The 26,683-nt window shown below is 45.2% G+C and overlaps 1 protein-coding gene across 1 annotated transcript in view; it reads right to left on the bottom strand.

Annotated features, from left to right (window-relative positions):
• Nucleotides 1-6,295: 6,295 nt before the first annotated feature.
• Nucleotides 6,296-26,683, bottom strand: part of LOC126356018 (tether containing UBX domain for GLUT4-like) — a 61,738-nt gene continuing 41,350 nt past the window's right edge. The window contains exons 7-9 of the mRNA XM_050006669.1: nucleotides 20,329-20,552; nucleotides 8,901-9,084; nucleotides 6,296-6,590 (exon numbers count right to left, since the gene is read on the bottom strand). Coding sequence (XP_049862626.1) covers nucleotides 6,413-6,590; nucleotides 8,901-9,084; nucleotides 20,329-20,552 — 586 coding nt within the window. The 3' untranslated portion in view covers nucleotides 6,296-6,412. The remainder of the gene's footprint in view (nucleotides 6,591-8,900; nucleotides 9,085-20,328; nucleotides 20,553-26,683) is intronic.

Here is a 26,683-nt window from a genome sequence, read left to right as displayed (position 1 = left end):
GTGTGTGTGTGTGTGTGTGTGTGTGTGTGTGTGTGTGCTTGCGTGCGTGCGTGCGCGCGCTGCGCGCGCGCCTGTGCGCGTACACCTGTCCTTTTTTCCCCCTAAGGTAAGTCTTTCCACTCCCGGGATTGGAATGACTCCTTATCTTCTCCCTTAAAACCAACAGCCTTTCGTCTTTCCCCCTCTTTCCTGACAAAGCAACCTGTGGTTGCGAAGGCTTGAATTTTGTGTTTGTGTATCTATCAACATGCCAACGCTTTCGTTTGGTAAGTTACATCAGCTTTGTTTTTAGTGCTCAGACTTATTTAACCTGCAGTATGTGTCGGTTGTAGTTCAGGGCAGAGATGTTGCAAAAACACGTGTCCAACACATCACAAAATGGTGTCTTATCCAATTCATTCAGCTCACTGTGAACACGAGTCAGGATGTGTACTTCAAAATTTATGGTGATCTATGTCAGTATTTCTTCTAGATGTTCATTATAAGTATACTGAGGACTCTCTCATCTTTCAAGATTACAATAGCAGTGTTCACAGAGATACATGCGTAAGTTTGTGGTTTGTCAAACACTTAGGTAACCTGATCTAATTCCACAGAAAATTCCTGGGAAAGTTTGGAACAGCAGTGAAATGTAACAAATCACATCTCCCAGTTTGGTAACTCTGTAAGATATCATCATGAATGAGTGGCTTCAGCTGGATACAGCATACCTGAATAATTTTGTCCAAAAGGCTATATGGTATTAGCGGGATGTAGCCTGGCAGTGACGAAGTGTTTGGTCTACTTAGACACTTTTAATGCACTGTACAGTGCAAGGTGGAGAAAATTTTGTAGCACTGTCAGCGACTTTCTGTTCTATTCCAGCAGTCTCCATGATCTAGAGGTTAACTATTGATATGGAGGTCTGAAGTTCAATATCAGATTTTCTTTGGAGGGGGGGGGGGGGGGGGGGGGGGAGCATGAAACAGCGTCCATTATTCAACCCTGTGAGACCAAATGAGAAGTTGATTCATAGAATAAGAAATGGAACTGATACATAAGCTGCCAAAGTTTACACCTGGCCAGAGGAGGGGGCATATACCCCCTCCCCGTACTCCTTCTCAGTCCACATACAGAGTGACACAAAGAAATACTGTCCTATGCCTTGGCCGGCCAGTGTGGACAAGCGGTTCTAGGCGCTTCAGTCTGGAACCGAGCGACCCTACGGTCGCAGGTTCGAATCCTGCCTCGGGCATAGATGTGTGTGATGTCCTTAGGTTAGTTATGTTTAAGGAGTTCTAAGTTCTAGGGGACTGATGACTTCAGAAGTTAAGTCCCATAGTGCTCAGAGCCATTTGAATTTGTCATATACCTTGGTAACATTTTAAGCATACTTACTTCCTCCATAGTTCTTTAATATCACACATCTCCCTGTGTTAATTCTTGGTGCTTTGTGTTTACGCTCCATCCAAGTGCCTGTGGGGGTCTTTAATTCTGGACACATTCTCGCTTTTTTATGCCAGTAAAAACAGCTGCTGCCAGCCAGAAGATTCTCACATCTCTACATGTACATTCTTAACATTTTTGTATTTATGCTCCATCCCAGTAGCTGCTGGGGTCCATCAGTTTTTGGCATGCTACTCACTGTCCACCAGGCTCTTCACAAGGTGTTCATTCTTAAGCAAGGCAAGGGCTACCTCCTGCATAGCTGCAGAAAGCCCCCATGTCCATATCTCTCCTGGCCACTGAAAGGGGATGGACTTTCTCCCCCATCCTGGGACTGGGATGCAGGTGCTGTGAACTGGCCAAAGTGGCTACCAACAGACGTATCAAGTACATGTCCTAATCTCACAACAGGATGGAAGATCTCTGGCAAATACTAATGACCTAACTTACAGTAGGAGGAGAATAGTCAGTTTTTGGAATCTGTAACTAGCTTCATGGCACATTTGCTGATTAGTCTAAAGATCTGTTAGGTCAGAGTGATTGTTATCATAAACTATTTTGCTTGTTCTATTATTTGTAGGTACGCACTTGACAACAATGTGCAAACAAAGTTCATTTCTTGTTAAGCGAAATCAACAACAGAGTCAGTGAAAGACTGCTTCTTTGCCATGACCAAAGATAGTAAAATTGGAGAGAACCCAACATGCAATATCCGTTTCTTATAGGAAGGTACCATAGTGATCCAGCATTACTGTCAAGTGCTGGATCAGTCACATAAAAGTCTCATTATGGTGACCAAAGGACTTGCTCATCCACCATGAAAATGTTCCTGGCTATATAATGCTGTGTCAAAAATATGTTGGCCAAGAACAAAATGACAAATGGTTTTGTACCCCTTAATTACTGTTCTTAAAAATGTAAACTGTAAGGATTACTCGAAGTTACGTTTTCTCGATATTTCTGTGTTTCACAATTGGTATTATTCAGTAAATCCATAAGCTGTACTGCATAGAATGAATATTGATCAGTTCAACTCATAACATCCCACCAAAATTGTAAATGAATATCAAGAATATATGGGTATTTTTGTGAGCAACGCTAAAATTCTGAAGGTTGGTTGTAGTAATATGTGCCTTCCTACATACTGTCATAATCCCGATTCCAAAACCGAACAATAAATAATACTAAAAAGGAAATACGGAGTACTTGCACATCTTCAATACAGGAATAGCTTTATTCTCTCTCATATATTAACACTTTGCCGTCTGCATGTCCCGTACAAATTTATTCGCTTGGCACTGGCAGCGCTAATTCGGGTTACTTGGCTTGTCACCAGCCATTCTTGACATTATTGGGAGATTATAAATTGTTAAGGTTTACTAATGTTCGTTGTTAGTTCTCAACTTTGTTCCCCTACTTACAAGACAGTTAGAAGATATACATACGTAAATAAATACAAAACTTGTTTGTTTCATATATTTGTTTATTTGTATTGTCTTTGGTACTTAGTATTTCCCTTTCATATGATATGCAGCAAAATAGTCTCCAATTTTTTTTTTTTTTTTTTTTTTTTTGGAACATACATGGCAGTTTCTTTGTTTTTGATTATTTGTTTTGGAAATAAGTATTAGTTGATGTTGCTTTATGTGACGGAAGGTCTGTCAACAGGATCATGATGCAATGTAGTGGCAAACTCCACGTTTTGCTCAGAAGCAGGTACATGGTCTTTTATCCATGAATCACTTTCAATAAAATCGGAGGCTCCTGTGTTCTGTATTGAAATATTGACATGTACTGAATGCATCAAATAATGCATAATTAAAGAGGTACTTGCAAATCTTTTTTTGACCATTTTATAGTTTTTCTGTATATCGGGTAATAACTCAAATATTTGTCTGCCCAATCCACTCCTTTCATGTATTTGTTGTAGTCTAATACACTTTCCACTCCGTCTACAGGCCCCAAGTGGCCCATCGGGACCATCCGACCGCCGCTTCATCCGCAGTGGAGGAAGCGGATAGGAGGGGCGTGAAGTCAGCACACTGCACTCCCTGCTAATACACTTTCATTTTTTTTTTTTAAATTGTGTAATTGGTTTTTCTACATGTTCTTTGAGTGTCAGTCAAAGTGGCATTATGTATTGTAGAGATCATTCGTATGTTTTAGTTTGTATGTTTTAGTTTTCGAAGCTCTCCATACCTGTGCGAGTACTTCGCCTTTCCGTTGATGACAATCTTCAAACACATTGACTTGTGCGCTTTAATTTTTCCGGAAGTCCTCTATTATGCCATATCATTCCACAAACTCGAATTTTCTTTTCAAGTAACTTCTCTGCAAGTTCTACACTGTTATAATAATTATCTATGTAGAGGTGATACCACTTTCCACAGAAGGTGTCAATAGTTCCATCACTGTTTTTGCTAAAGGCTGTCCTGAGCCAGAATATATCTTGAATGACAAAATATACCTCATACTCAAATCACACAGCATCCAAATAAGTATGCCAAATTTCATAATTTTCGACAGATTGTAAACTTCAAAATTTAACTGTCCACGCCACAGTATCATTCCTTCATCAATTGAGACGTTTTAACATAGATTAAAAGTTTCTTTAAACTTTTTGGAAAAATAATCAATTAGTATTCCACTTTGAAAAGCCAGTTGGCATTATCCAGTTTATTATTGTTGTCGGAAAAATGTAAAAATGATAATATTTGTATGACTTGGTTGCAGGATGTCGTTTTGTGAAATATCGGTGTGTCTATCAATAGATTCGTTGACCAACAATCATCAATCCTTGATTTTTTTTTTACAGTTCCCATAATGGAAAGCATTTTCTAAGTCCAGGTCCCGTAGTATCAACAAATTTGGCCTTTTTTAATCCAGTTTCCTTCTATTGCAATTCTGACCGTAGTACATGTTGGTTTCGTTGCTAATATATTCAAATAGGTCATTCCCACTATATAATTCTACGATATCCTCAACGTTCTCTGTATCTTTGGCAAATACGTTTGGACGCAGAAATCCTTCAAATTTATTATTGGTCCTTGGTAAATAAAAGTCTGGTTACTATGCACTGTCTTCTTCATCTGATTCCCATGAATAAGTTGGCAACCGTAGTGCTCGCCGAATTCTTCTTGGACGTATTTCACTATCTTCCGACGATTCTGCTTCACTTTCATTTTTTTGATATCCAATGTCTTCTTCCTCAATGGCAAAGTTGTCCGGAATGTCAGACAAGACGTCCGTGCATTGATCATAAATAATCTTATCTCTTTTGTCTGCCAAGATGAAAGGGCACAAGAACTTATAAAAACAAAAAAATTGTTGACATGTGTAACGTATTGTTACCTAAACAAAACACCAACAGAATGCAAAAGTTACTAAAGTGGTTTCGCTGGCCACTGCGTGAAACTATGCTCAAGAGACCATTGTGGAGTCGCCAACCACTGAGCGATACTATCCACACGACACCACTGTGGTGTCGCCGGACGGCAGAGTGTTAAGACAACAGTAATGAATTTTTGATCTTTTGCAGAATTCTGTTTTGTTTCTTGTTTTCTGTAACCAATTTTTGGTCATTTATGTTTTAATCAGTCTAATTGGTCTGCAGAAGCTGTATAAATGAAATTGTAGATTTCATTAGATGGTCACACACAAGCAGATTTCTGTGATGGACCAGTCCCACAGATGTTTTTGACAGATCCAGCCTGCCAGGTCTAGTCTCTCTGATTCTGTCCACAGGCTTGGTCCCTTCACATGTGGTGTAAATTGGTAGGTTTTTATAATTTATCCATGGACCCAGGACAAATGCCACAGATGACACATTTTAATGGGCTCCGATAGAGTCGGATCAACATTACATTCAAATTTTGTGGCTTACATGGTTCTCAGCTGGAATAAGATCCAAATGTTTCAGCAACTTCTTTGTATGCCCTACCTTTTACATTCTTGTTCATGTACAGTTCATGTGTCAACTTCCACAAACGAGGCATGCTGTAATACGTTTTTCTAAGTGGTCCTTGGTCAATCCCTCCATTACACTTGTAGCAGCTAAAGCTTCCTGTTACCTGCAAACCACAAGAAAACTCACTGACACACGGCCCATCATAGAAATCCACTGTGTGAAGTGGGATTGTCAATTCCAAGAAAGGCAAGTAACGTACTGCAGATTGTGTGTCCACTAACGTACATATGGGCCTTCGAGTTTTTCTCGAATCTGTTGGAAATATCTGTGGTATGTTACTAAAATCTGCTCACATGTGGCCAGCTGTTGTCACCTGGCAGCATCTGCTCCCATTATTTTCTACAGCATAATTAAGAGAAAACAAATGGTTTGACATTAACAAGGATTTCAACATTTTCCACAAAATGTGTGAGATGTTACTTCTCCAAACATAAGTGATATAACTGAATATGACCTAGAATAACAAGTTAATTGACAGTAGGCAAAGTTCTGCATAAAAGGGGCAGTGGCTGCAGCAGCAACATCTGTACAGTTCCATACTGCATAAATTCCCACATTCTCTGCTAACACGTAATGTTGAGTATGCTTTGCAGGATCGTAATAGCCTGGTCACTTGTCTGTGCACATTCACTAATAGCCTCTGCTGTATGAAATAATCAGCACAGTGAAACAAAGCATGTAATCAATACAATTTACAATAGTAATTTTCTTGGTTACACTTGAATGTGTAACCAACACCAGTGATAGCAGAACAATATTACGACAGTGAACAGAACAGAATGTGTAAGTTCTTATTCTACTTGGCTGTTGCTATCACATCTGTCCTGTTAATGACTGTTACTCTGACACAGGGATATTTAAATATTACAAAATAATATAATTTTTACAATGAAATAAACATAATTTTCAGATTTCAGGTAAAATATATTGACAAAATAGTAATTTTATGAACATGCAGTTTTAATAAAAATATGGATAAAACATCAAATCAAACCAAAACTTACAATTACAAACAAAACATTATAATGGTTTAAACCACTTAGGTATTTTATTTGGATGTATGTCCGAAGAAACAGTAGCTGCTCTCTGGCTTGACTTGTGAACTGGGTTCTCTTTAGAGTGATGTGGCTGCGTCCCACTAGTGCTTGGCTTATCAGTATTTACCGTTTCCTGATTCTGAGTGACATGGGGTGTGGCCCTACATGACAAACAATTAGTTACACTCTGTAGCATCATCAAATACTCCACAATTCAGAAGTGTTATTTACTTATCTGAAAAGTGTAATGACATAATTACTAGTTGTGGTGTGATCAACAAGAGCACTGGAAAATATAAATGCACTAATATTAAGAAAAATTACACAGAAGTAGTTGGAACATAAAGGCAAATGTAAGAATCAAAATACCTAAATAAGTGTGGATAGTGGAGGGTGTTACAATAAAAGCATGCATAGACACTAGTAAGAACGACAACTTGGGGAGAGGGGGATTTATGTGAAACAGTATAAATCACAGCCGAATTATAGTAAGAATAAAGTAGGTGGTTTAGTGCTCGTCTCCAACTGCAGAGTCTGCTGTGTAGGAAGAGGAAGGGCAGACATCTATCTCTCTTGTGATGTTGCAACATTTGCTCTACTAAAGGAGTACCGTATGTTGCAAGCATCCAATTTTTATTAAAAACCTTATTCTTCTGTTATCAGGTGACCAAATACTGCTGAATATTTCTCCCACAGTGGGTTCTGTCCTTGGTATATCACAACACTCCTGATCCTCATATATGATGGGAGGGTGCACAAGGAGCAATTTTTGTAAAAGACACACTGAAGTGATAAGAAACAGGTTATGATAAAATCAATTTCCAAGTTATCATGGAGGCTCAAACAGTCTACAGACTTTAACAGTGACAAAAAGTTAATCAGCATGACCACAAGAAATCACAAGCCTGTTGCACAATTTAGTCAATAAAGCATATTAAACCTGAACTACTTCCAGATCTCTAAATAGCACTCCTCTGACTATCCACTAACTGTAAGAGATTGTTTTAGTTCTTTCCGTAATATGTAACTAGATGTGTTCAGTGCTACATAACAAGCTAGCAACTTCCTCTCGTTATCAACTGTTAAAGAGGAGGAGGAGGAGGAGGAGGAGGAGGAGGAGGAGGAAGCAGTAAAGGTCTAGGTAATCACCAAGCTTCAGATGAATGATGGGTGACACACAGACAAGTATACTAGAAAGGGGAACGAGGCAGAGGATCACGGAGGCTTTCATTACCTTTAGAAGCTAGTGTTCTGAATAAACTGTTAAAATGATTTTATCTGTCTCTTATTGGAAAAAGCAATTACAATGTAGTGTGAAGCATGTCACTGTTAATCCTTAACGTACCAAGCTGGAATCTTGAGGGGACCCCTGGGACCCCTTGTCTGTTTTTCCTCAACTTTGGATACTTAAAGGTATATTTAAATTTAACACACACTGTTGATGTTTGTTTTATCCTCAAACCTGATAAACTGAATAATATACACAAACTGATTATGTGATATGGCAGCAGTAAAAACTGATCAATGAATATTTTTGTATGTTGTCCACATTTCAGATACTGATTCCTCGAGGCAACGAAGAGCTCCAGCAATCAGTACCACACCAAAAAGTGCTCTCTTTTTGACAGATTCTGTATGTGCCCAAATTCTCATTCTGCTTAGAGCAGCATTTGCACTGTAATGAAAACAACACCTGACAGTTCAGCATTGGTGAAGGTGCATATAATATCTACAATTTGGTCATCACAGGACATGTTGCAAAGTTCAGGCACTGTGACTGCAAGGTCACTTGCCTGCATTGGTCCGGGAGATCATTTGACAATGTTATGTTGACAGGGAAGGGTCAACTGGGAGCACAGACTTCTCCATTTTTGTCCTGACTTTCAAATAAACTCCTTTGCTCCATTGGAATGCCCACCAGAATTTTCGATGACGATGTCAAATTCTTCTGAATTCACTTCAAGGTTATCTTCTGATTCTGACACAACAGTTCTGGAATAAAGGTCACATCATGTTTCCTCAAGACATCAACTGGATCAGTGAGATCACATTCATCCAGCACCCGAAAAGTGTCACCATCTGGGATTTGCTTGCAGGCCATTTTTGAAACTATATGACCATTACATATTAAAAAATCCATTAAGCTATGTAACATAGTTACATCAAGTCCTGGCATGACTACAAGTATGTTTTCATTTTTTAAATTTTTTATAAAAATGCATTATAGATCTAATTATGTAATATATATATATTAAACGGATGCAGAATACATATAAAAATAGAGAATTAATTGGTTCTTATAGTTGCAGCAGTATCACTGAAAATCACTCTCTGAGGTCCCTAGAGGACCCAGCTTCGTATGTTAAGGGTCGAAATGCAGATCAGTTTTTAATGCTCAGTTGACGTAACACAAATTAATATTCAACATCTGAATGGAAATCCATATAGCAAGGATAATGGAAGAATATTACCTGTGACGACTAGATATGTTTAAAGCTGCATTGGGGGATGTCAGCCGATTCATGATGTCAGGTTTCAGATAAGATCCATCCCCAGCAGGTTCCTCTGATCCAAAGTGGATCACTGCACTGGGAATTAGGCCAGCTTCTACTAGATGTAGGTCATCTGAAAGTACTTGCTTTGGAGGAGCTGTAACTGATTTAAAAAGAAATAAGGTACAATATAATATCTGACTAGAATAGAATTGTTGTATAACAATTCCACTGTCAGTATGTTTTCCCATACAAGCACTACCATTAATAATATCTTATTGTTATGAACTTCAAAAAGAAACATATATTTGAGGGAATAATGAGTTAGTGTACAAATATTATTTTTGTCATTGGCATAAACTGGATAGGTCACTGATATGAGCCATGTAACCTACGACTTTCAAAATTGACCCTAGAGGGAGAACATTATGACTAAAAGTAATGAGCACTAAATAAGCTGAGCAAAGCCAGAATCATAAAATATAAAAATACACAGCATTCCCTTTCACGTATAGGCCCAGAAAGCAAGTTAAAAGCACTGCCGAGGGTTCAACAACAAGATACAAAGTGCCAATGCAGCTGTTAGACCTCATATTTTATTACTTTAATGGAACAGTGGCCATCCCAATGCAATTTGTTTGCCACAAACTCTGATGATGCAGTTGCTGCCGGCGGATTAATATGCCAGGCTGATGTTATCGCCATCCTGCTCCGATTCAGTTTCCATAGAACCAAAGTATTGGGATATTAGATCTCTTCCCCCTTTAACTAGCCCTTATGGCCAGTAATGCTTGGTGTGAAACTAGCACTGGAAAAACAGGAGGGGAAGGCAAAGCAGGAATCTCTGCCAATTGCTTGGTGACAACTGGTAGCATGAGGGCAGAACCTCAGTGGGTCTTCAGCATGGGTGTAGGTTCTAAGTACGTGTTGGATGGGCTGGAGATGAGCAGTGTAGAAGTCTGGGAGGTGGTCACCTGGACACGGGACTTAGGTAATTACAGACTTAGGTAATTACATCAGCCTTAACAATATTGGGATTGGGTGGGGGTTGGCGTAACATCATGCAATCATCTCGTTTGAAGCTGAAGCTGTTCAGCCACTACTTCAAACTGACATCCTCTCTAACTAATGACAACCCATTGGGTCCAACCAAACTAGAGAGCCGGTATTGTAGCACAGATATAGCTGTGAGGACTGCATAGAGGAAAAATGTATAAAGGCTTTCTCAGAGGTTGCCATCATAATTTTGTTCATTTGTGACTTAAACATTTTGACCAACTGCTTTGCTCCTGTGTTAGACCCAAGATTATAAAGAGGGAGGGTCAGATGTGTTGCAGTGTTCCTCCTTGTTGGAACTCTGCTAATGTGCACAATGGGTCATTGTTGGATACAATAATATGTGGCGCTCCCTTTATGGTGAAGATCATCACTAGTGCCCAAACTGTAGCTCCTGATGTTATTGATAATATATGGATAACATATGGGAAATTATCAAAAATGAGCCTGCAAAGTGATAATGCCTGTAATACCATGCTGATCGGGAATAGTCCAAGGGGAGAAACATCACACCCGATTCCAGGTCTTTCGCACATGTCAGGTAGACCCGAACCTCACATTCAATGTCAGCATCAGTACTTCGTCAATATATGTAAAGCCTTGCCAATGCCTCTGTCCTCCATAACCCAAGTGTACATTATGCAGTACCTTGAGACCAGAGTGTAATAGGAATCATAGCCCAACCCTCAGAATCTTCCATGGTCAGCAGAAATACCCATTAAGTCTGAGCCACATCAAAGAAAAAGTCCATAGCACAGGTTACATAGTTTTGTACAGGTGCTCTGAGCAACCAGAAAGTGCATATCTTACTACTTCATAGATACTGATTGCCAATATAGCCACCTTCTGGGCTGTCGTGGGGAATTTTTCAAGTGTGTCTGTACTCTATTCATTAAGCTGGTAGCATGATACAACTTCAGTGTCGATGTAGTGGGATGGGGCGTGGATCTCATAATGATGGTTCAGTTGTACTGTTTATCATCTACATTTCACTGTCATACATACTTTAAGAAAAGAATTCTTAATATTTAAACTTATATTACATGTTAACATACTTCCTTTTCAGTTTTTTTCCAATGCTGCATTTTATATTCTCTCTCTCTCTCTCTCTCTCTCTCTCTCTCTCTCTCTACTTCAGTTATCATCAATGGCGAAAGTAAGTACTTTTCGTTTCTCATTTGTTAACCTAGTTCTCTCAACATCACCAGATATAATTAACTACAGTCCATTCCTCTCATTTTAATTTTGTTGAGGTTCATCTTATAATCTATTTTCATGACAATTCATTCCTTTCAACTGGACTTCAAACTCCTTCACAAGCCCTAACAGGTTTACAATATCATCGGAAAAGTTTACTTCTTATCCTTCATTTTGTACCGTCGCCCAATCTCTCTCCATATTTAATACTTTCAACAGACATGTAAAGGCTACACACACTATCCTAGCTTTTGGAACTATCAGTTTCTAACTCACTGAAGAGAGATATACCAAGCGGGAAAGCACCGGTAGACAGGCACAATAAATAAAACACACAAACACACACGCAGAATTTCTAGCTTTCGCAACCGACGGTTGCTTCTTCAGGGAAGAGGGAAGGAGAGGAAAAGAAAAAAGGATGTGGGTTTTAAGGGAGAGGGTAAGGAGTCATTCCAATCCCGTGAGCGGAAAGACTTATCTTAGAGGGCGCGCGCACACGCACACGCACACGCACACCCGCACGCGTGCGCACACGCGCGCGCACCCGCACACATATATATATTTTTCCCATGTGGAAGTTTGTTTCTATTTTATTTACATCACTGAAGAGAGAGGAATACACAGGGGAAGTTTAAAAAGGAAGAGCAGGTCACTCGTACCCCATGATGGGAGGACCCGCCTGTTGTGAGGACGAAGGGGGAGGAAGACAGGAGTTGTTGTTAATTCAATATGTGTGTCAAAAATATTCTGGTTGGTGGGTCCGTTTTCTTTGTGCTTGTTATTCTTTCTTATGTTTTACCTAATGCCCCTGCCTCCTCATCCATTTTTATATGAACACATCTTGAAAACTAAATAATACGTTCAGTGACATTGAGGCACTGTGTATATACATTCCATTAAGTTGTTTTTATTGTAAAGGTGTAAATATTGAGAACCTCAATAATGGAAATAATCGTCATTCTGTTCTGCACTTGTACCTGATGCTTATGATACACTGTCTTGGTGAAAAAGCACATGTGCAGTCTTTTCCAGTTGTATTTCACACAATGCTGGAAAGAGCTTGTTCTTCAAAACATCTTGGTAGGATGCACCTGTCAGCACAGTGCCCTTTGGAATACAATGAGTAAGGTTTATGTCATTGCTGTCCCACAACATGGCCACCAGCATTTTTTCAGCACTGGAACTTTCCCGAAGTTTTTTTTTTTTATGGTGGTGAGTATGTGTGCACTTCCAATGAGCTGGCTGGCACTTCATTTCAGGGTTCACAGACAGCATCCACATCTTATCCATTGTCACAATAGATGAAAAGAATGTCCCATTCATACTGTCATCAACTGCCTGACAACATGCCACATGCACAGCCTTGAGGTCATCCATCAGCATTTGTTGCATCTATCTGGAGGACACTTTTCACATTTTCAGGTCTCGATGCAAGACTGTGTGTACAGATCCATGGAAAAGTCAAACTTTGGAGGCTGTGTGTTCCACACTCCTTCAGTGATCTTACACAACAACTTCCTCCATTTGTTCCATCACGTCATTAGACTGATAGGTGTGAGACAAAGATTGTATTGGTTTGTTGTCACACAATGATCTGTTGTCTTTGAACTGTCACACCCATGAACACTCTTAGACACATCCATGACACCATCACTGTATATCTCATTTAACTGGTAATGAATTTCAATCTGTATCACACCATGCCTGTGGAGAAAAAAATGATTATACATGTTCCTTGAAATGAAAACATCACCATTCTAAGTATCAAATACAGTCCTCACTCTTGCTGCTGCCACTAGGATTCTGTGGGCCATACAGTGCTGCCATCTCTGTCACTCACTCCCAATGAGTGCATGCACATTTTAAAACAAACCACATGTTTCTATTGGTTTCCAATCCTGATTAAAAAACAATGAGGTGGTGTAACTTGAATGCACTCACATGTAAGATGGAGGGTGATAAATGTTACCTGTTATTTCATTTATAGAGTCCTCAGTATTCTACTTGTTAATGTTCAACTATAATTTTTCACTCTATGTTTTGTGTTTATATACATTGTATGTTTAAGAAATTTTGTGAAATTATTGCCACGTTCAGTTGTTTGATTTTCAATTGTATCACAAAGAAAATTCACTTGAGGAAACTATAAAATTACTGAATGGCTGCCCAGAACTTACATTCAGAAGGTGAAATACCAGTATTGCTGATGGGCCCATTAAAAGGGACAGAGAAAGAACGGGCCAGGTCACTCAGATTCCAGGATGAGAGGGACCTTTCTGACTTTCAAAAACATACTCATACTCTTCATTCCTCCATGGGGCAGGAAATAACAGTTTCAAAAGTTAGGAACAGTTTTTTTTTTTTTCAGTTTTAAATGTGCCTATTGGCAGTATTAGAATTTTACCTCTTAAAGATAAGTACTGGCCTATCATCATGTCTTTTTGTAAATGTATAGTTTTCCCAAGTAAACTTTCCATTTAATGCAATTGGAAATTAAGTCACTCTCAATGTAGATAGATCCCAGATATGCGAAGATAACTTAATATGAAATGCTTTTACTTCTAAATGAAAATTTACATAGAGTTACACAAGACAAAGAAGTCGGTGATTGCAGAAAAACAGCACACACAGATTCTGGCCACTTATGTATGTGTGAGGTGTGCTTGCTTGTTGTTGTTGTTGTTGTTGTTGTTGTTGTTGTTGGGATGTTTAAGGGGGACTAAACAGCTAAGGTCATCAGTCCCCCATTCCAAAAAACCGGCGAAACAAAATTTACGGAACAGGTAAAACCCCAAGGGGGGAGGAGACGCCCCTCCCCCCAGTCACTGAAAGAACACCAATGTGGCAGCGAACACTAGAGACAAGAAGAGTACAGACAAACACTGGACAGAAAGAAACGGAAGAAAATAAGAGGGTCGGAGACTGGTTGACTGACCATGGGAACAAAAATTGGGAAAGAGTCAACCACCCGAATACACACATTAAAATCTGCAACCAATGGGACACTCTAGGACAAGATACACAGAAAGGGAAAGGGACAGGTCCCCCCTAAATGGAACCATAAAAAGGACTACCACGGATAAAATTTAAAACGTCGTCAGCCATGGAGGCATCGTCGCATAAAACCAAAGGCAACGTGCCCGGGAGATGAAAAGTCTGCCGGAGGGTGTGCAGGCGGGGACACTCCAACAAAATATGGGCGACCGTCAACCGGGACCCACACTGACACAGGGGGGGATCCTCCTGACGCAAAAGATGTCCGTGCGTCAGGTAGGTATGGCCGATGCGGAGCCGACACAGGATGACAGAGTCCCTGCGAGAAGCCCGCAGGGAGGACTGCCACACATCGGTCGTCTCCTTAACAGCCCGCAGTTTATTCGGAGAAGTCAGGCTACGCCACTCGTCACGCCACATCTGAAGCACCTTACGGCGCAACGCCAGCTGCAAATCACGAGCCGGGAGGCCGATCGCCAAAGTGGGGGCGTCGACCGCCCCTTTGGCCAGCCTGTCGACACGTTCATTCCCCAGGATGCCAACGTGACCTGGCGTCCAAACAAAGACCACCGAACGACCAGAGCGGGTAATGGCAAAAACAGACTCCTGAATAAAGGATACCAGAGGAGAAGAGGTATAGCAGCAGTCGATAGCCTGGAGGCTGCTCAGGGAGTCACTGCAGATGACGATGGACGTACCTGAGCAGGAACGCATATGCTCAAGAGCGCGCAATATGGCCACCAGCTCTGCAGTAAAAATACTGCAGCCAGCCGGCAAGGAGCGCTGTTCAACATGGGCAGCGTGAGCAAAAGCGTAGGCAGGACGACCATCCACCAGGGAACCATCAGTGTAGACAGGCTCACAGCCTGAAAATGAGGCGACGAGCGCAAGAAAACGGTGACGGAGGGCCACATGCGGAACCGAGTCCTTGGGTTCCCGTGCCAAGTCCAGGCAGATGGACGGACGGGTCATACACCAGGGAGGCAGGTGCACAGGCCTGGAAGGGCGGCAGAAGAGGGAACGACCCCAGTTCAGACAGCAGGGACTGGACGCGGACAGCAATGGAAAGCCCAGACCTAGGTCGCCGGTCGGGCAGAGGGAGAACCCTGGCAGGGAAAAGCAGGCGATGATTGGGATGGCCCGGTGAGCAATGCACGTGGACAGCATAGTCGGCGAGCAGTCGGTGGCGGCGAATCCGCAGCAGGGGAACCTCGGCCTCCACCAGCAGACTATCCACGGGGCTCGTACGGAAAGCGCCAGTTGCAAGCCGAACCCCACAGTGGTGTATGGGGTCCAACAACGTCAACACTGAGGGCGATGCAGACCCATAGGCCAGGCTCCCATAATCAAGCCTGGACTGCACAAGGGCTCTGTACAATCGAAACAGAGTGCTGCGATCTGCACCCCAAGACGCATGGCTCAGGCAGCGGAGGGCGTTGAGGTGCTGCCAGCACTTTTGCTTCAGCTGAGTAATATGAGGAACCCACGTGAGCCGGGCATCAAAAACGAGTCCTAAGAAGCGGCTAGTGTCCACCACTTCAAGTAGTTGACCGTCGAGGTAAAGTTCCGGATGAGGGTGGACCATCCGACGCCTGCAGAAGTGCATAACTTGAGTCTTGGCCGCAGAGAACTGAAATCCATGAGTCAGAGCCCATGATGCCGCCTTGCGAACGGCTGCTTGCAGCCTGCATTCGGCGACTCCTGTAGTCGTTGAGCTAAATGAGATGCAGAAGTCGTCGGCATACAAAGAAGGAGACACCGACGACCCCACGGCTGCAAGAAGACCATTAATGGCCACTAGAAATAAGGAAATGCTCAACACCGAGCCCTGCGGGACCCCATTTTCCTGTATATAAGATGAACTAGAGGCGGCACCGACTTGCACCCGGAAAGAGCGGCGCAATAAAAAGTTTTGAAGAAAAGCTGGGAGCTGACCACGAAGACCCCACTCGCGCAACGTAGCAAGGATGTGATGCCTCCATGTTGTGTCATATCCCTTCCGCAGATCAAAAAATACAGCAACGAGATGCTGACGGCGGGAAAAGGCCGTACGGATAGCAGATTCCAGCCGCACCAAATTGTCCGCAGCAGACCGGCCCTGACGGAAGCCACCCTGGGATGGAGCGAGGAGACCGCGCGACTCAAGGACCCAACACAAACGCCGCCCCACCATACGTTCGAGCAATTTGCACAAAACGTTGGTTAGTGTAATGGGACGATAGCCGTCCACCGCCAGAGGGTCCGCACCGGGCTTCAAGATGGGAACGATAACACCCTCTCGCCATTGCGACGGGAACACGCCCTCGCTCTAAATGCGGTTAAAGATGGTAAGGATGTGTCTCTGGCAGTCCCTGGAGAGATGCTTCAGCATCTGCACGTGGATGCAGTCCGGTCCTGGCGCTGTATCAGGGCAATTGGCGAGGTCAGCGAGGAATTCCCTCTCGCTGAAAGGAGCATTGTATTTTTCAGAACGACATGTGTGGAACGATAACGGCGTCCGCTCGGCGCGCTCCTTTAGAGAGCGAAAGGCAGGAGGGTAAGTTGCAGTCTTAGAGCTCGTAGCAAAGTGCGTGGCAAGGTGGTCAGCAATGGTGGCAGCGTCCGTGCAGACAGCGCCGTCCAGGGAGATTCCAGGGACACCCATAGGGGTCTGGTATCCATAAATCCGCCGGATGCGGGACCACACGAGCGACGGGGAGACACGGGAGCCCAAGGATGAAATGTACCTCTCCCAGCATTCCTGCTTACGCCGTGCAATAAGACGACGGGCCAAGGCGATGAGGGTCTCCAGAGACGGGTGCCGCTTATGACGCTGGAGAGCCCGCCTACGGTCGCGAATAGCCGCAGCAATCTCCGGCGACCACCAGGGGACAGACTTCCTCCGAGGGAGTCCAGAAGAGCGAGGGATGGCAGTCTCGGCCGCAGAAATAATTGACGAGGTCAAGACACGGACCACCTCGTCAATGTTACCCTGTGGGAGAGAAGCAATGGTGGCAGCGGAAGTAAAAGCCGGCCAGTCAGCCCTGTTGAGAGCCCAGCGGGGCAGGCGCCCAGAAGAATGACACTGGGGCAGTGACAAATAGATGGGAAAATGGTCACTACCACACAGATCAGGATGCACTCTCCAGTGAAGGGATGGGACAAGTCCGGGGCTGCAAAGAGAGAGATCGATGGCCGAGAACGAGCCATGGGCCACACTGAAATGCGTGGGAGCACCGGTGTTCAAGAGGCCAAGGTCGAGCTGAGCCAACACATGCTCCACAGCGCGACCGCGGTCATCGGAGACAGTCCCACCCCATAGAGGGTTGTGGGCATTGAAATCGCCAAGAAGCAGCAATGGCGGCGGGAGTTGAGCCAGCAGCACAGCCAAGAAATGTCGGGGGAGTTGCCCATACGGAGGAACGTAAACAGAGCAAACAGTAATAGCCGACGAGAGCTCAATCCTGACAGCGACTGCCTCTAAAGGCGTCAGAAGGGGTACTGGTGAGCTACAGACAGAGTGGTGAACAAAGAGGCAAACTCCACCTGAAGCTCGTTGACAGTCAGTGCGGTTCTTATAGTATCCCCGATAACCGCGAAGGGCAGGGGTCCACATTGCTGGAAACCAAGTTTCCTGAAGGGCAATGCACAGAACAGGGGAAACACTCAGAAGCATCCGGAGCTCAGGCAGATGGCGGAAATAACCGCCGCAATTCCACTGGAAAATGAAAGCAGGAAGGGACTGGGAGGGCGTGAAGGCGACTAAGAGGCAGACGGCGCCGCAGAGTCAACGGCCGCCACTGAGCGAGAGTCAGCTGTGTCCATAGGAGAGGTCCCCGAGGGTTCCGTGAGGGCGAGATCCGCGGCAGAGGCGAGGATCTCCACCGCATCCCCAGAGCCAGAGCTATTGACAGCAGGCGGTACTGAAACTGCCGGAGTGTCCTTCTTCTTGGACACGTTCCGGTCCTTCTTCTCGCGTCTGTCCTTTGGCTTAGAGGGCTGGGAGAGTTTCTCTGAAGGAGCGTCGGAGGCTGACGACGACGCAGAAGCCCTACGACCAGCAGGTGGATGAACCTTCAGCCACTGGCTGACATCTGGCGGAGTAGCAGAAGAAACGGAAGAAGGGAGGGCCCCGAGGGACCCCTTCCGCGAGAGAGGAGCCGGCAGAGACGACGCCGGCGGAGACGACGCGGGCAGAGAAGGGGGAGGGGGAGGGGGAGGGATCGAGCCCCCTGGTTTTGGAGCAGATGTCACTCCTGAAGCATGTGCGGGGGGAGTGACAGAAGGGGGTTTGCCCCCAACTGCTAAGGGGGCAACAGAGGAAGGCTTGCCCCCAGACACGAGGGAGGCAGACAGAGATGGACGGCCCCGAGGGCCAACTGAAGGCGGCACAGAGGAGGCGACAACTGCCGCCCGCGAGGGCGACGATAACTTAGCTACAGCATAAGAAGTTTGAAGAGGGACAGGACGCAACCTTTCAAATTTCAGTTTTGCCTCGCGATAAGTAAGCCGGTCCAGGGTCTTAAATTCCATAATCTTCCGCTCCTTATGACGAATGGGGCAGTCCGGCGAGCATGGAGAGTGGTGTTCCCCACAGTTGACACAGACAGGCGAAGGCGCACATGGAGAATCGGGATGAGAGGGGCGTCCGCAATCTCGACATGTGGCGCTGGATGGGCAACGGGAGGACACATGCCCAAACTTCCAGCACTGGAAGCACCGCATCGGGGGAGGGACGTATGGCTTGACGTCACAACGGTAAACCATTACCTTGACCTTCTCAGGCAATACAGCACCCTCGAAGGCCAAGATAAAGGCACCGGTGGCCACCCTGTTGGTCTTGGGTCCTCTGTGCACACGATGGACAAAATGCACACCACGTCGTTCCAAGTCAGCTCTCAGCTCGTCATCGGACTGTAACAAGAGGTCGCGATGGTAAATAATTCCCTGGACCATATTTAAGCTACTGTGGGGAGTGACGGTAACAGGGACGTCTCCCAGCTTATCACACAAGAGCAACGCCCGTGACTGGGCTGGGGAGGACGTCTTGAGGAGGATGGACCCATTCCTCATTTTAGACAAACCCGCCACTTCCCCAAACTTATCCTCTAGGTGTTCCACAAAAAACATAGGCTTTGTCGAAAGAAAGGAGTCACCATCAGTCCTGCTGCAGACAAGGTATTGTGGTACATAAGGCTCCTGCTTGGCACTAGATCTGCGTCCCTCCCATGGCGCAGCCAACGAGGGGAACGACTGAGGATCATATTGTGCAACATCAAATTCAATTATGCCTCGCTTAGAGACGCTGGTGGCAGTGCGACCACCAGCTTGGTGAGATTTATTGCGCTTCATTGCGCCACATCCGCCCAGATGCCACCTACTCCGAACGAGGGCTCTCCCCAAGGGCGCCACCCAGCCAAAGCAACGGGTACCTGGCCGATATCCCATTGCCCGGAGTCCCCGTGCCCCAGACAAGATGGGCACATACTCCTTGGCATGCATGGGGAGGAAACAGCTCTGGCATCTGTAGTGCGATCCCTGCGTGGTCAGGGGGCTACCACCAAAAGGGTACATGACGACCCAACCACAACGGACTGGCTACCGTGCTGGATTTTAGGTGTTGAAAGGGTCCACAGTTGCATTGGGCGCTAAGAAGGGGATTGCGCACAAGACGAGGAGGCAACCCAGAAGACATGGGGTGTAAATCCCTCCACACGACAATAGATAGCATGCAAGATGGAGGTGAACGATGGACTAATAGAAAAACACCACGTAAGGCGTCCTTCCCCAAATGGCACGCACTAACAACGGAAATTTTGAAAATGGCAGGTCAAACCCAAGTGGGCACCATCACATAAGGCCGAAACTTTGAAGACTCCTTTTAGTCGCCTCTTACGACAGGCAGGAACACCGCGGGCCTATTCGTACCCCCGAACCCGCAGGGGGGGTGCTTGCTTGTGTAAATGTACAATGTGCGTAGTTTATCTTCAATTACAGAAATCACTCTCTCCCTTCAATGTGTATTTACTCACTGTCCGTGGTCTCATTTGCAAGATTAATGGATATCAATACCATAACAGGAAGTTTACAAAAGATCATAATTAGAGACTCGTGTTACTACCAATCTAATATTTTGTGTAGTTACATGCAAATTACCGAAGTGTTAGCTGCTGTAACTTACAAAGATAAAACTGTAATTCAGGATCACAAAGGAAGCCCCTTACAAACTGTGCCACAGTGCTGACTGTTTCATGAGGAGCAAAAGTGCCTTGTAAAACTAGCTGGTCTGGAAAGTAAATTCGTATCACAGATTTCTTGTACCGGCCCAAGTTGTTGAGCACCTGCTTTGACGCTTCCAGTTCCCTCATGGCAGACGTTGCGATTGGAGCATCCTCCAGTTCAGCTCTGTGAAAAACACATATTTATTACAACAATATGATCAAAATGTTAGCATTATTGTTTTACAGTAAATATACTAAAATTATAATGGTAATATGAGTATGTTACTATACTTTATACTGAAAAGTGTTCCCTAAAGCTTCTATTTCTTTATTGTGGTAAATCTACTTGGTTTTGGTTTTGATTTTCTTTAGGGTGCAAAAAAAAACAACTGGGGTCATACATGCCAAAGTCAAAACTAGGAAACACGAAGGCAGAAAGTAGTTAAAAAACGACTATACTTCAGTCCCAATTGACATAGTAGAAGACAGCTAAGGGCTAAAAACACACAACTAAAAATGAAAGGCCTTTGCCACATTGCTTTGGTGTATAAAAAGTAAAACATGGTCGACAGCCCATGCGACATTTGCTAAAACGGCTGATAAATCAGATGGCAAACCCAAGCAGGAACGTAAATGATTAAAAAATGGGCATTCCATCAAAAAGTGGCGAACAGTTAAAACTTGGGTGCTATGTGTACAAAGTGGTGGGGGCAGCACCACTTAGCAAATGACTATGGCTAAAAAGGCAGTGCCCAATATGCAGCCTAGTTAAAATGACTTCCTCCTGGAGGGTGGACCGAGAGGAGGTCGTGCAAGCTGCTGGGAGAGACTTAATAAGCCACAGCTCATTCCCGTTAAGGGAGGACCATTGGCGATGCCAAAGGGACACCACCTCCTGACAGATGGCGACACAGATCATCGGAAGGAATATAGGTACTCATGGTCTGAGGTACAAGAACTGCAGCCTTGGCAGCAGTCTTATTTCCTGGCAGACCAACATGACCAGGAACCACAGAAACATCACACTGGCTCCACCGATAGTGAGCAAGTGACAGTTTTCCTGGACCCGCTGCACTAAAGGATGGGCGGTGTACAACGCACACAGACTTTGAAGGGTGCTGAGTGAGTCTGAACAGAGAACACAATTGAAAAGGCTTTGTCACTGGATGTACTCCATGGCCTGAAACAAGGCAAAGAGCTCAGCTGTAAATACTGAACAGTGTGCCAGAAGGCAATAGCGAAAGACACGGGTGCCAATGATGAAGGCACACCCGACCTCACTGTCAGTCCGAGAGCCATCAGTGCATACAAAGATACTATCGCGAAGTTCCATGCAAAGGTCACGATACTGAAGGTAATAGACCGAGGCTGGAGTAGTGTCCTTAGGAAGCGAATGAAGACCAAGGTTAACATGGCCCGCTTCACAAAGCCAAGTTGGTGAAGGGGTCACATCCACCAGGAAAGTTGCAGGTAGTGTGAAGTTAAGCCGCAATATCAAGTGTCAAGCAGACTCCAGGAGGTAACAGAGAAGAGGGACGTGCCCCATACTGACGATCAAAGAAATCATCAAAGTAGGAAACATAGGATTGGTGGCCATACATGGCAGACAAATAGCATGCATACCTGATGAGGAGAAAGTCACGGCGGTAGGACAGTGGTAGTTCAGCAGCTTCAGCATACAGGCTCTCAACTGGACTAGAGTGAAAGGTGCCCATGGCCAAATGGATACCACAGTGGTGGATAGTGTTGAGATGGCGTAAGAGGGATGGGCATGCAGATGCACAAACAAAGCACCCATAGTCGAGTTTCGAGCGGACAAGGAACCAGTACAAACGGAGGACTGTGGTTTGATCAGAACCCCAGGAAGTACCATTGAGGACATGTAGGACGTTGAGGAACCTTGTACGGCAGGCTGACGGATAAGACACATGGGAGGACCAAGAGTGTTTCCTATTGAGCATAAGCCCCAGGAATTTCGTAGTTTCAACGAAGGAACAGGTCCACAACGTAAAGATGGTGCGAGAAACCACTTGCATCGCCAGAAATTCATACAAATGGTTTTGTCAGTGGAAAAGTGAACGCCACTGTTGATGCTCCAGGAGTAAAGACGATCAAGGCATCACTGAAGACGCTGCTCAGTGAGAGAGGTCCATGGAGAACTGCAATAGATGGCAAAATCGTCAACAAAAAGGGAGCCGGAGATGCCCAGTGAGAGTCAGGCCATTATAGGGTTAACGGCAATAGCAAAGAGGATGACACTCACCACAAAACCCTGAGGCACACCGTTTTCCTGGGTAAAGGTGTCCGACAAGGCAGAACCCACATGCACCTTGAAAACTCGATGCCTGAAGGAAACAGAGGAGGTGGCCATGAAAGCCCCACGTATAAAGAGTACGGAGGATACCAGTTCTCCAGTATGTGTCGTAGGCCTCCTCCAAATTGATAAACACTGCCAGTCTGGGATTTCCGCACAAAACCATTCATGACATTGGTGGACAAAGTAACGAGACGGTCAACCAATGAACGCTCTAAATCCACACTGTGCATTCGTCAGTACATTGCGACACTTGAGCGACCGTACCAGCCGGGCATGAATCATACATTCAATCACCTTTCAAACGCAGCTGGTAAGAGAGGTGGGGCAGTAGCTAGAAGGAAGGTTTTTGTCCTTACCGGGCTTAGGTATGGGTATGATGGTGGCTTCATGCCAGCGCCCGGGAAATGTTCCCTCTGTCGAGATGTAGAGTTGTGTGCGTTAAGCAGAAAGTGCTTGCCAAAAGAGAAAGGTGCTGCAACATCTGAATGTTGATGGCATCTAGCCCTGGGGCCGAGGATCGAGATGAACTAAGAGCATGATCTAGCTAACGTCATAGTAAAGGCAGTATTGTAGCACTCACAATTTGGAGTAGAGAAGGGTACCGCCCGAGCCGCCTTCACTCGTTTCCGATGGAGGAAGGCAGAGTGATAGTGAGAAGAGCTCGAAACTTCCACAAAATGGTGGCCCAAGGTGTTGGAGATAGCAATAGGGTCCACAATAACATCATCTGCTACTTTCAGGCCAGAAATTGGGGACTGGATCTTGGTCCCAGAGAGCTGTCGGAGGTTGGCTCACATGACAGAGGAAGGGGGGGCGGGGAGCTGTTAAAAGAACTAGTGAATTAAATCCAGCTAGCTCTTTTGCTGTTCCAAAGAACGCAATGACACTTTGCACTTTGCAGTCTGTTTATAAGTAGTGCAGTTTGCCATCGTAGTATGAAGGTTAAGAACGCAGACAACACGTCTCTGTGTGCAACTTGCATCACGGCATGCCTCAGTGCACCAAGGGACTGGGACACAACATAGTAAAGAGGAACTGCGAGGAATGAAATGTTCTGTAGCAGTAAGGATAACGTTTGTGAGATATTCCACCTGGACATCACAACTGGGGAAATCTTTTTCTTCGAAGGTCGCCTGGGAGGAGTAAAGCTGCCAGTCATCCAGAATAAGCTGCCATTTGGGCATGCACGTGTATGGGGTAGGAGTCAGCAAAAGGATAGCACACAGGAAATGGTTGCTCGAGTAGGTGTCAGAAAGAACAGACCATTCAAGATGATGGGCAAGCTGGGCAGTACAAAAGGATAGGTCCAAATTGGAATAGGTGTGTGAGGAGTAGGAAAGGGAAGTGGATGCTCCAGTGTTACCCTCTTCTGCCTTACACTGGTTAAGAAGATCAGCCAAGAGGGCAACTCTCTGACAGGTCCTGGGAGAACTCCCATAGGGGATGACGCACATTAAAGTCAACGAGTAGCAAAAATGGGGGAGGAAGCTGCCCAATAAGGTGTAGGAAGTTTAGCCTGGTGACAGTGAATGACGGAGGTACATAAATGGTACAGAGGGAAAAAGTTAGGTGGGGAAGAAAAAGGTAAACTGCAACAGCTTGAAGATTGGTAGTCAGTATGAATGTCATTCCGTAGGAGCAGCATGACACCCCCATGGGATGGAATGCCAAACTCAGGGGGAAGGTCAAAACGAATCGTTAAATAACGTGAAAGCTCAAAGCGGTCATGAGGGCGTAATTTTGTTTCCTGAAGGCAGAGTACAAAGGTATGCTCTGATGCTAAAAGCAGCCGTAAATCCTCTTTGTGGGACCAAAAGGCCGCGAATGTTCCATTGAAGGACCGTCATGATGAGGAAGAGATGTAGGGGTGTCAACTCAGTGGCTGCTGATTGGCAGCTGGTGTAAAGTTGCTACTACAGGGCACAGAAGCAGGAGGATCCTGCTCCATGGAGTTCACAGAAGCATGGCTTGCTTGTGCGGTTGGTCCACGGAGTCCAATGCTGAAAACCGGTTGGTGGTGTGCACTGGTGATATGGAGGCGGGCTGGGCTAAGGTACCACGGGGCGAGACTGCCTAAGAGGATCTTAGAGTTGGCAAAGGAGAAGACCTTTTGCCTTTGGTGGACTACATTGAGCCTTTCCAGTTAGAGGAAGACTCTGGTGGTGTTTGGCTGGAGGGATGGAGGAAGTCTACTTAGGAGTACTCTTCCTGTCCTTTCCGGCCCATCGGTTGTGTAGCTGGTGGCTTCGCCCCTTGAGGTGAGAGTTTGACGGTTTGTTGCACAGCTGGACAGGGGGATGTAACTCTACCTTGAGGGGGATGCAATGCTACCTTGACACCGGGCAGTTTCACAACCTCAGAGCTGAATTTAAGGTTGCTTGTCTGCATGGCCATGTCCTTCATGGAGCAAGGAGTAACAAGAACAGAACTATAGGTGCCAAACAGGAGAACACAGAGTTTGCAACTAGCCAGTAGTTTGCGAGCTACTGGGTAAGGCACTTTTTCCTTTATCAGATCTGTTGGACAGCCCGCTCATCAAGATACAAGAGACAATCCTGAGAGGAGAAGGCATGGCCGCCATTGCAGTTGATACAGCAGGGAGGAGGCGGCGGACAATCGTCCTCGTGGGCATCCCTATCACAGGTTACATATTTGGCTGGGTGTCAACAAGACGTTTTAGTGTGATCAAAACGATGACACTGACACTGGTAGCAGCACATCAGGTTTGGAATGTGCTGCCAGCCTGTGATAATTTCCTAGCCTGCTTTGATCTTGGACGGAAGTACCACTCTATCAAAGAAGAGGGAAAGGGTGCAGGTGGGCACTAAGGAGGAATCTACATTTTTCATTACATGATGGATGGCAATGACATCCTGTTCAAAGAGGTAAGACTGGATTTCGGCCTCGGCTAGACCATCAAACAGCCTGGTGTACATTACACCACACAAAGAATTCAAAGGTCTATGGGCCTTGACCCGAACAGGGTAGCCATGGAGAAGCGAGGCAGCAAGCAGTTGTTGTGCTTGATAATCAGAAGCAGTATCCAAAAACAAAGTGCCATTCCATAAACGAGAGCAGGATTTCACAGGGTCGAGAATTGTATCAACACCTTTCTGAATAATAAATGGATTGACCATGGTAAATGACTGACGATCTTCAGTACGTGAGACTACGAGGAACCATAGTGCAGCAGGAAGGGTCTTAGAATCATTAGCCTCATTATGTTTAAGTTTCATAGACTTTTGGATTGGGAAGATGGTTGACTCACTGCGAGAAAATCCCCCATGATTGCCAGCGTCTCCGATGGCGTGTTCCTTCCAACTGCAGGCTCCCTTCACAAGGGGGTGCACCTGGCATAGGTGATGTCACACCTCCCGAACACCTGACAGATGGACCAATCAGCAATTTGGGAAGATTGCAGCTCAGGCAATCATCCCTCCCTGGGTCTGGCCTGTACCAGGGGGTACGAGCAAACCGTACCTGTCAACCCAGCACTGGAAATTACGCGTTACCCAGTCACCTGTTGCGCATCAGACATGTGGGCCGGCCTTCAGGAGCGCACAGGGAGGAAGAAGAAAAATGCCAAAGTGGACGAATGAGAGGAGAAGGGAAACAAAGAAAGGAAAAGAGAGCAAAAAAACAAAGGTGAAACTGTTCTTACATCAGTGACAGACCATGCAGAACATTTCCAGTAACTACCCAGACATGTTCCCTAAGGGAGGGGAAAAGAATAGCAAGAGGATAGACATGCAGCGCGGAAGGGAAAAAATGCTGCAAAGGCTGGGGCCACGTGGTAGCCAAGCATGAACCTGCCAAAGAGTGGTGTGACCCCTGGGAGGGAGGTGGTGGTAAATCTGACGTTTGCAGAAAAAGGGGGACAGGAAGGTATTAATATATAATATAAATAGCCACATACTGTGTAGCAGAACAAACACAGAATAAACGAAGAGATTCACTAAGCTATGTGCCTACACACACACACACACACACACACACAC

Source organism: Schistocerca gregaria, chromosome 3 (genome assembly GCF_023897955.1).
Source record: "Schistocerca gregaria isolate iqSchGreg1 chromosome 3, iqSchGreg1.2, whole genome shotgun sequence".
NCBI classification, from domain to species: Eukaryota; Metazoa; Arthropoda; class Insecta; order Orthoptera; family Acrididae; genus Schistocerca; species Schistocerca gregaria.
Note: the sequence above shows the minus strand (reverse complement) of the source record. Positions and strands in the feature narration are given on the sequence as shown.